This window comes from Takifugu flavidus, chromosome 21 (genome assembly GCF_003711565.1).
Source record: "Takifugu flavidus isolate HTHZ2018 chromosome 21, ASM371156v2, whole genome shotgun sequence".
NCBI lineage: Eukaryota > Metazoa > Chordata > Actinopteri > Tetraodontiformes > Tetraodontidae > Takifugu > Takifugu flavidus.
In genome coordinates, this window is record NC_079540.1 from 5,724,865 (window position 1) to 5,735,632 (window position 10,768).

At 49.0% G+C, this 10,768-nt stretch overlaps 1 protein-coding gene across 2 annotated transcripts; it reads left to right on the plus strand.

Moving 5' to 3' along the window:
* Positions 1–1,668: 1,668 nt before the first annotated feature.
* nt5c1aa (5'-nucleotidase, cytosolic IAa) lies at positions 1,669–9,752 on the plus strand. 2 transcript variants are annotated; one of them, XM_057020683.1, is made up of 7 exons: positions 1,670–2,243; positions 3,607–3,651; positions 5,228–5,395; positions 5,488–5,617; positions 7,255–7,377; positions 8,078–8,262; positions 8,640–9,752. In XM_057020683.1, exons 1-7 carry the CDS (start codon positions 2,085–2,087, stop codon positions 8,991–8,993), a joined length of 1,164 nt encoding a protein of 387 aa, XP_056876663.1. In that variant the 5' UTR covers positions 1,670–2,084; the 3' UTR covers positions 8,994–9,752. The 2 variants fall into 2 exon arrangements, with proteins under 2 accessions (XP_056876664.1, XP_056876663.1); XM_057020684.1 differs by lacking the exon at positions 3,607–3,651 and having other exon boundaries at positions 1,669–2,243.
* Positions 9,753–10,768: the final 1,016 nt, after the last annotated feature.

Sequence of the window (10,768 nt, forward strand, 5' to 3'; positions counted from 1 at the left end):
GCAGCGCGGAACGCGGCACATAAACACACACCCACGCACCAGTGTTACTACGTGCGTGGAAGGTTTACACACAGTTGTAACTCAGGGTGAGACGAGTGCGGAACTCTGGAATCTGCTGGCTCATTTACTCCTGGACGGCGATGGAGAGAACAGTCGGACACATTTATGGATGGACGGATGAAGATTTAGCTTTGACCTCAAGACACAGTCTGCACATGCGTCCTTCCAGTTCAGTATCGAGCACAAGTTTCCACTTTCAGCTCCTTCGTTTCTCTAAAAAGAGCTGTCTCATCTCTGGTTTTCCACATTTCCCTCCCCCCTCCCCCACCCATCCATCCATCACAGATCAATATAAATCTATTCTGAGCGTGGCAGGATCAGGCCTCGGCTTAGTAGAGAACCAAACATCACAAACGCGCAGGCATGCGCGCGCACACGCGCGCGGTCTGGAGGATCAGTGAGTCGCTGAAGTGAAAAGGTCAGGCCGAACAGGCGCAGTTTTCAGAATGGCCACAGGGGGGAGCTGCGAGGACAGTCAACCAAGACTGAGCTGAACTGTGGAGCCGTTCTGGCTCGGTCCAGTTACACTCGCCAACGGAATGCGGCATTTTGAAAAACTGCAGACTAATTAGTGGGAAAAAATAAATCTGCAAGTGCATGGAGCTCACTCAGTCTCATTGAACATATTTTTGTAAAAGGACATTCACCACGGATGATGAAAAGACACCATGGATAAATGATGAAGACGTCCTTCTTCAGATGTCAAAAAGAGCCGTAAAAGTAATAAAAATCACAAATTACAGGATACTTAAGAAATAAATTATTCATTAAAGGTGTCCTTTGAGGGTCCAGTGTATGAGATTTAGCAGCCGCTACTGGTGACAACACATATTGCAAGAAAGACTCCTGGAGGGGGACCAGGGACAATACACTGTCTGAAACATCTTACTGTATACAAAAAGACAGCAAATAATTTCAAATCATTCAAAAAATGTAAGCTGGATGTTTAAAAAATCAATTCTATAGCTTGAATTTGTACATACGTATATATATTTAAATTATTTGAAAGTGATTCCAAATCTGTTTTCCCTTCTTTGGTGTGGTTTTACCTCCGCTACCTCCTGCCCTTTCCCTGAAGCTGGAGCTTTACCTCTTGCAGCAGCTGGTTCCACTTTCAGAACGATTGGTCCTTTAAATTTCACATCAATCCGTTGAAAACGTCGCTGATCAATCGAAGTAGCCGTGACCTTGACCTCCTTTAATCAGAGTCGGACTTTAACATGGACCCAAAGAGTTTCTCTGGTTCTGTTCCGGAGTCACCACGCCAGTGGGGACACTATTGGCCCTGCACTTAACGTCATGCTCGACATTGAGTTTAAATGAAGGTTAAATCCATTAAGTGCTAGCTTCAGGCTAATTTAACGATCCGCCCTCCCCCAGCTGCTCCGTCACCCTCACTTTAAACTTCTGGGTTTAAAAAGGAGCTTCTAAGGACGAATGTTGAGTAATAAGTTTCAATCTTTCACCACTGTTGCTCGTTTGTGTTTGCTGTCCTCTTTCTCCTCCTGAAAGGCCCATGAGCCTCGCGGGCAGACATGGGCCAGCGGGGGGGGGCGGAGCCACGCTGAATAAGGAAGCAGCCTCGTGATTGGTCAGGGAGCTGTGAGGGAGATTGAATGGGACAGAGAGGCAGGAAGGGGGCCGCAGAGTGGGGAAATTAATCGAGATAGCAGCAGATGGGCTGCTGCACAGCCTGCAACAAACTTCGGATGGAAAGTGTGTGTGAGGGGGAGCTGAGCGCTCGTGAATAGGTCCGCGCGTTCATGTCCTCTGGATCAGAGTGCAGCGAGGATTAATCCACGTGCGGGGAAGAGCGATGCAGAGTTGCCCCACACACTTCCTCCACAGAGCAGGTGCAGAGCTGCGAGCGTCCATGCGTGCGTGAGGAGAACCTGCATGCATGCTGCAGACTGCGGCGCTGCTGTTCGCCCGCTGAAGAAGAAGAAGAAGAAGAAGAAGAAGAAGAAGGGAGGAAGAAGCATCTTTTACGGAAGGCGGGGGAGTGAGGCAGGGGAGGGTCCTCTATGGTGAGGATGAGCCTGGATCCCGTGCAGGTGATGACCGGCCAGGTCAAAGAGCTGAAGGTTGCCACTTCGGCCAATGGGGACGGCAGCAGAGGATCATGGGAGGAGAAAGAAGAGTTTCAGAGGGACGACCTGGGCCTCAAAACCGCCCCAAAAGCAGTAAGTCCAAAGAAACTGAACCATCTCTGTGTGTTTGAAATACAGATCCGGATCACACGACGTTTCCTAGGATCCTCAGGCGTTTCCCCTTTGATCTAACAAGAGAGTTAGATCAAAGGCCTTCTTTGGTTTTGATAAAGACGTTGAATCATGGTAAGAGTTTAGTCACAACAGGTTTGGAAGAAAAGTTCTGCACTTGTTCCTGTCTGAGAGTCCAGTTTGTTAAAAGTGAACATGAGCCGCCAAATAAAAAGTACAAGTATAGCTGCTCCCTGTGGCTTCAACGCCCTTTATAGCACGCCAACGCTGGTCCACAGACACGCCGGTCGGAGCCAAGCGTTGCCCAGGTGAGCGTCCGGAACCCAACAGCCAGCGAGGGGAGCAGTTAAGCTGGAGGTAGCCGTGTAATCTGGGCTGCTCCGGGATTACCAGTGGTGTATTTTCAGAAGGTGGACATCCACCATCTGGATATTAGCGATGATGTGATGACACGGGTCATCTGAAGCTCACTGCTGGGGTTTTACTGCGCTCACATGGAGGGATAACGTGCCAGCCGAAGAGTCGCCACACACACACGGCGGCGTGTCTGCTCACCCAGAGGGGTTTTATTGAAATGGACGGTGATCCGGATCCATTCAGGGCAGAGAACCTTTTACAGGGAATAAAATCAAACCAAAGTGTGTTTTTGTTGCTCTGGATCGTATCAGAGATGCTAAATATCGGCCCCAGGAGCAGACAAAACAACATTGTTGTTCCTGGCAGCGCCCGTTAGCGGACCCGCCTGTTCAGCCTTTCGCTCACCTATAAATATCACCCACCTCCCAGCACCCCCCACCCCCACCCCTCTACCTTCTTGATTTCCCCTCCCATCTTCTGGCGATATCCCTTCCACCTCTCACCTTTTCCTTCCAGGATGGATGGAAGGGATCGTTTTCACGCGGAAGCTTGATGGATGGGGATGGGGGATGGGAAGGGGGGGGGGCTTCAGCCGTCACTGCAATGGGCCGATAAACATAATTCATATGTGATTCAATTATATTTACATGGCAGCTAGTTTTATCATATCCGCGGCGCGGTGGAGATCATTGAGCAGGAGATGGTTGCATGAGCTGCACTGGAGCCACGTGATTGATGCATTCCCGCCGGGTAGGAGGCCAGGAGAGGAGGGGCGGGCTGTTAACGCCGCCGGTATCAGGTCGCAGCCAGGACCAGGACTCCCACACTGTGACACTGTTATTCATAGGCACAAACGGAGGAGCCGGCGGGCCTGTCGCCGAGCAGAGTTGTGCCACACCACAAACACGCACAATCACACACATTCAGGTGTGCACCTTTGTTCTGAAATGACTGTCGTTCTGCTAAGGTCACGGGGAGGCGAGCCCGGAAGGTGGAGGGAGGCGTGTTCTTCGTAAGTATGCCCCCGTCACCTGGTGAGGTCACAGTTTCAATGCCCACCATTATCTGCCCTCTTCACCCACTTAACCCCCCTGCATGACCTCAGAGGTACCCTGTGTACTAACCAACAGACCTCACGTATCGTCTGGTCGCTCTGACTCACGTCAGGGTGAATAATAACCGGGCTGAATAATACCTGAACGCCGCTAACAAGGCGCCACAACTCGAGTATGGAGCTACGGCTCCTCGTCTGGAATTTAGCTGACCTTCTGAAATTAGTCGGCAGGTTTTAATCAGGAGATATTTTTGTTGTTTTTATTTCAGGCTGCAACTGTACTGTTATTCTTAGAATCATTTCAAGGCATGAAGCAACAAATTACCGAAGCCAACTGTCGAGCAAATAGAGCCTAGTTCGTCGATCTTGATTGTTAATCATAACTTTTCAAGTTATGAAACAATTTCAACATATTTACACATGTAATGTTCCTACCTACATCTATTATATCTGTTACATGTGTAATATTCACACTTTCCCTTTTTTCAAGCTCATTTGTTACCAAGTGGTGACTAGTTCACTTGTGTTTCCGCCCCCTGTGGACACCAGTGGTACTGCACATGCAGGCATTTCCAATAACCAGTGCAGCCATATTCACTCCTGATGCTTCTTTTTTTTATTCAGGCCAAAAAGATGTATTGACACTAACAGATACTGAAGGAAATGTTTTACTGCAGGATTGTTAAGGCAGGAATTATTTAAATGAATAAGACAATAACTAGGAAAAGAACCTGGAAAATCAGTTTCACCAGTTTATTAGCCTACAAGAACTAAATTTAGAAGGTGCATCTCTGACCTAATGATGGTTAATTCCTTATTCCACCTCACCAGTTGAGTTCATATCACATTTTATTCCTCCACTTTACTGATGTGTCTTGCTGGAGTCTCGGGGTTTGTTTGTGCGCACGCATGCATTTGCTAACTCCGTGTGTGTCCCTGTCAAGTGTTTGTATCTATTTGTTTACTGTGAAATGAGGTTAAAATGGAAGATATCTGTAGCCAGGCAGAAGTGTTGTCATTCCACTCATCAGGTCTCTGAAGTCTGATGTGTGTTTGCGTCTATTATTAGGCGAGTATGTAGCACGTCAGCGAGCGTTGTAACAGTGAAATAAGGCCCAGCTCTGACTCTGCTGGGCAGCATAATGGGGCAGTCGTCATGGACGCATTTACAGCGACAAACATTTAACTCACAAACACCCAAAACATCAGGCTATCAGGCCACATGTTTCATTTAGAGCTCACTGGTTTCAATTCTAAAACCGAATTTAAGGGCCTCCCCGCCAGGCTCCTCGCCCTCCTGCCGCCACCTAGACATCCCAGACGGAGGTCGACCTCCCGCAGTGGCACATTTACCAGTCGCCACCTTAGGAATGCTGCCAGTCACATGCTAGCACAGCTATGCTAAACATGCGCGTTCACATGCGCGCAGATATAGTTCACGCTCCGTGGTCTCACACTGATTCGCGCTGACGTGTGTTACATCAACAGTCCTGAGTTCAGCCCAACCATCTTCCTCTCGTCTCTCTATCCGCAGCCGAAGCCGCAGAACGCCGTCACCGTCGCCGTTTCCTCTCGGGTCTTGTTTCGGACCGAGCGGGAGCAGAAGGTGTTCGAGCAGCAGGGAGTGGAGGAGTACCTGAGGTACCAAATCGAGCACGAAAACGAACCCTTCGCCCCTGGACCAGCCTTCCCCTTCGTCAAGGTTGATGTGCCAATTTAGTCTGAACTGCTGAATCATCACACTGCTAACACCTTAACAGCTATGAGTTGCTAACAGTTGCCGTGCCTCGACAGGCGTTGGAGACCGTAAACGCACGTTTGCGGGATCTGTACCCGCAGAGCGAAGAGCTGTTCGACATCGTCCTGGTGACGTACAACCACGCGCACGTGGGAATCCGGCTTATCAACACCATCAACCACCACAGTAAGTCTTCCAGAGTATCTGCCAGTATCTGTAAGCAGCTAGCTACAGCAAAGCTAACACCTCTGTTAAAGTACAATTGACCCAAGTTGACAGCGAGGACGGAAGCTTGTTTATCCTGTAGCAATTATGTGCAAGTGTGTGTCAAAATAAAGCTGATTTTTGTGACACTTGGGCATAAAAACATAAAATAAGTGAATGTAGCGTGGCGCCAAATCCGGCTTCCATTTGGTCGGGATGCTGAAGATGATGCAAGCTGACACTGAAGAACACGCAGTGTGTGCACAGCTGACTGACGGACTCCTTCCCAGGAAAATCTCAGACCCCGTGATGACATCTTCCTCACAGAGACCACTTCCTGCGCACTTTCCCGTTCCCGGTCCGGGAGCGATCAATTCGTAGCCTCCTCTGGGATGTAGGACTAATCCGAGAGGCCCGAAATGAAAACAGGTCCGTGTGGAGCCGCCGGAGCGACGCGCCGCCTCCCAGATGCTCCGACGCTACATCTCTGCGGTGGCTCCCACCATGCGGGGTTCAGTACATCCAAACAAACCGACCTACGACCTTTCCTGCGGGATGAAAACAAAGCAAGGCCCCTCTGATGTCATCAGCCGGTGACGTGTCCCTGCGGCCGAACATCGCCGTCCTTTCCCAGCTGAAACCGAAACTGGGCGCCGACATTTGGATGCGTGTTCGCCTCTCAGCAGCTGCTAACTGCAGCTATTTTAATCCCCCAAGACGACGCAGGCCCTTCGTCTCCCACGTCTGCAGGCAACGGTCGGCGCTGCACGGCTGCGAATGCTAAAATGCCCTCCGGCAACGTTGCAAACACACTTTGCTTGTGCACAACGTCCGGTCAGGAAAACCGTCACGCGGCGACGACATACGCCCACGCGGATCAAATCGCGGCCTTGTGCAAACACAATATAAAGCGTGACGGTCCTGCAAATGTGCTGGCGCGGCTGATTTCCTGCCCTGATTCAGATCTGCTGGCCAAGCAAATAAATCAAGTAAAGATGGAGGATATGAGAATATTTGTGCAAGAGAGGGAGGAAGCGCCGACGCCAGGGGCGAGACGCCTCCCTCAGCAGCCTCCCACGCTCCAGCATGAAAGCCGGGGACAATCGGGGGTTTGATACGAGGTGCAGCGCGCCGCGGAGGTCACAGCCCACCAGAGCCCGCCGAAATAGGGTAAACAAAGCGGGGAAGGCAGAGAGGACGGTCTGTTCTCCGAGTGATTGAAGGACGACTCGGGGGGATTCGCTTTTCATGTCCGTCTCTCCTGCCGAGTCAAAGCAAACAAGCAAACGTTCCCAAAAAGGAGCGTTTTATGTGGTTGAAGCTACGATAAATATGTTCGGAAACAGAGGATTCTTGAAATATCAGATGGGTGCAGGTCTCAAGTTAACGGTGGATCGCCTCCAAAACACCTCACCCCCTCCTGCGGGGGTAAGTTTATCCTCTCACCCTGCTTTCACCCTGCTGCCCCCAACACCCCACCCAAATATTGCTAATCATGACCTCACGGACCAATTTACAGCCAAAAATAACTGCCTTCGATTCGGTTTGGGCTGTTTTTTAGTCATGTTCCTAGTATCCTTGAAGATATTTTTAGAGTTTTTATTTGCCGTGTTCCTCAGATTTGTTCATCGAGAGGTTCTGTATGACGGGGGGCACCAGTCCTATCGGCTACCTGAAGGCCTGGCACACCAACCTGTACCTGTCTGCAGACGCTGACAAGGTCAGGGAGGCGCTAGCTGAAGGTGAGGCTGCACTTCATTTAATCATTTAAAAAAACAAAACGGCTTAAATTTGATAGTTTCTCCTTCACCATCGCTGATACGAGCTCTTCACTCCGACTTTCCACCACAAACAGGAAGTTGCAAATGTTTCTTTTTATTTGCAGGAGCGTCGATGACGTATTTATATAAATCAGCGTATTGGTGGACATTTTTTCCCTTTAGTGCCAATGTCACACGCTAAAATAGCAACGGCTGAATAACCTGATCCGGCCCCCAAAAATAGACTCATGGGAAATGACCAAACAATTCCACTAATTGATCACAAATACCCTGAAGGTGACATTAGAGACATTCCCTGTGCGTCTAAAGGGCAGCAGAAAGAGCACGCCGCTCACCACCCACCCGCCCAGCAAACCCAGCTGAGCGAAGGAAACGTCCTTGATATTTGACTGGAGAGCTTTGAATTTGTCCAACAACTGTCCTGCGCCGCCAGAGGGGCTTTTACAGAGCAGGCAGAGCTACAGCAACGCCAGAGAAACACATTCAAACCGCCAAATCAGGCACTTAAATAGACAGATGTTAACGAGGCACAGGTGTGACACAGGACAGTCAGGTGTCCTAATGGAGGGGAACGCTTCCATTTAACCGCTAACATCCAACAAAAAGCTCAGAAATAAAAGACCCTTCCCAAAATGAGGCTGAGTGGTGCGTTTGTGCTCAGGCATCGCCGCAGCCACCATGTTCACGGCGGAGAAGCTGACGGAGGTGTCCGAGTCCCAGCTGAGGGTGGCGTTCGACGGCGACGCCGTCCTCTTCTCCGATGAATCGGAGCGCATCTTTAAGGCCCACGGGCTGGACAAGTTCTTTGAGCACGAGAGGGAAAACGAAGACACGCTTCTGGATCACGTACGTAAAGTCCCCACTTACGAGAGGATTTCTTTAGTGTTGAATCTTGGCGGTTTGGTTGTTAATTTTACAGCTGAAATGGCCTTAAAAGCTGTTGCATGTGTTTACTTCATGATTTCCTCTTGTCTTTTCCCATTAGCCTCATGTGTCTCACCTGTGTGCCATATGCCCCGCCCCCTAATGTGCCACACCTGTCTTCCATTAACTCCTTAGTGTATAATTCCATTGGTGATCACACACATTTTAATGTCAGCAGTAACAAGATGTCGTATTTTTTCAAAACAACACACTCACCCTGTGCCATGGGGTCAAAGGTCAACGCACACACGCCCTCCGAACTCCTCCTGGAGTGACGTTAACGTGGCTTTTTCCGGCAGGGTCCTTTAAAAGGCTTCCTGGAGGCGCTGGGGAAGCTCCAGAAAAAGTTCTACGCCAAAGGACAGCGTCTCGACTGTCCCATCCGCACGTACTTGGTGACAGCTCGCAGCGCCGCCAGCTCAGGTATCCGGGCCCTGAAGACGCTCCGGGCCTGGGGGCTGGAGATCGACGAGGCTCTGTTCCTGGCGGGGGCCCCGAAGGGCCCCATGCTGGAGAAGATCCGGCCCCACATCTACTTTGACGATCAGATGTTTCACGTGGAAGGAGCGGCCGAGATGGGCACCATCGCCGCCCACGTGCCCTACGGCATCGCACAGCACCACACCAAAAGGAACTCCAGCGGTGGGAAGTAAAGCAGTCGGACCCGGATGGAATTGACAGAGGCAACATGGAAACGCATCATTTCCTGTCTTAATGCTTTGATGTCAGCAGGCAGATGTCCGGGGCCTTTGATGAGTGACCCTCCACTGTACAAAAATGCACTTTCATTTACAAATATTACACTTTGACCCTGCGGGGGCCACGGTGCTGCTCCGTCCTACAGCGCACTTTCGTTCACGAAGAAGAGTTCATAAATATGTTGTAAAATATCTGCCGTTGTCTCAAAGACAGCCATTCGTTTTAACAACCCACTGGTATTGTTAGCATAGCAACTTCTCTCACGCTTAGATGGGAAATTTTACGCTGGCGATGCCACACTGGGGCCATAAATTCAGATCCGGCTTCAGATGGAACCCACTGTAATATCTGGAATGTTGTTATTCTCACTTACAAAGCCTGATTAGCATGCTAATGGCAGCTTAATGATAGTAATTACAATAAATTAGAAGATCCGAGCTAAATGATTTTCATCCTATTATTAGCTGTAGTTTCAGAAGGTGCCTTGAATTAACTTGCTTCCACCGTTCAGATAAATAATTGCATAACATGGTGGGTAGCCACAAGTGTCAGCAGGTGCCTTACTTTAAATAGATGCACTTTTTTATAGCTGTGCTAGCTGCATGATCTGTGTTCTTAATGTCAGTAGCAGCAGACCAGCACGCTAAATGTCAACACTTTCTTTGTATTAACTATGCAGAAAACCCTGATATTAAACCACAGCTTCTAGTCACTCCCGGCAGGTATTTTGTCTCTTTTTAAACCTTTCAGCACTTAAAAGTCTTCTCCACTGACTGCATCTACTTTGACTCTACCGCCCTCTACTGGTCACATGGCACTGGTCAACGTGTCAAAGTGCACCTGCAGCTCACAAATACTGATTCTGATCAAAACACCTCGAATTCACTTTGTCCTCTCAGTTTAGTGTTTCCGTGCTCCTCCTTAATCAGGCAAAAGATTTGATATTTGCATATTAGTTTATTTACCAGTTGTTTTCTTTATTTATGTTGTCTTGGTCGTGGTACTGAAGCTATAATTGTCTCTATTGTGAAGATTTGTCTCGATTCCTGTCAGTAAAATATTAAATGTATCTTAAAATGCCAGACTCGTGATGATTATGGATAGTCTGATTGATGCGATACCTCTTTCCACCGTTAGGTGGCGGTAGCGGTATTATGAATAACGTGAAAGCAGGTTGACGTTGAAGCTCCACCGTCAGAATCCTGGAGGGAAAAACCCTACACAAACTATAAATTCTTTAAAATCAATTGAATTCATCCAACATTATTTCCCCAACAAACATTTCCTCTTTTTTCACCAGAATCGTTCTCTCCCCCCTTTCACTGTGATGAATGCGTTCATATCTCCTGTGTTTCCCAGCTGAATTAGATCTCCATGGCTGTTTAATGAAAGCCAGGAAAATGCCAGAGTTCTGCTGTCTGGGGCCTTATTGCTAACATCACCCCCTGGGAGGGACCCTGCAGGTAAACACTGATGAAAAAACCCACATCTGATATTTTCTGGCAACCTACGGAGTGCAGGGTGGCAGATTTATCAGATCTGGCCAGCTGGCAGAGCCCATGTACGGTACAGAACGACTCAGATGCACAGGCTGCCAGCTGTTTCCATAAAGAGACAATAACCATCAGTCTGATTGGAGAACAGTGAAAGATGCTCCCTGCTTCATTATGCCAGATTGAGCCTGTGCCTGGGAACAGAAATGGCCATAATAACCACAGAATCACACATC

What these genes read in the sequence shown, in the direction of transcription:
- nt5c1aa (XM_057020683.1), top strand. Translation starts at nt 2,085, where the DNA reads ATGGTGAGGATGAGCCTGGATCCCGTGCAGGTGATGACCGGCCAGGTC. An exon ending in TGGAGGGAGGCGTGTTCTTC is followed by an intron (nt 3,652 to 5,227) that starts GTAAGTATGCCC and finishes CTCTATCCGCAG; the next exon opens with CCGAAGCCGCAGAACGCCGT. An exon ending in CAGGGAGGCGCTAGCTGAAG is followed by an intron (nt 7,378 to 8,077) that starts GTGAGGCTGCAC and finishes GTTTGTGCTCAG; the next exon opens with GCATCGCCGCAGCCACCATG.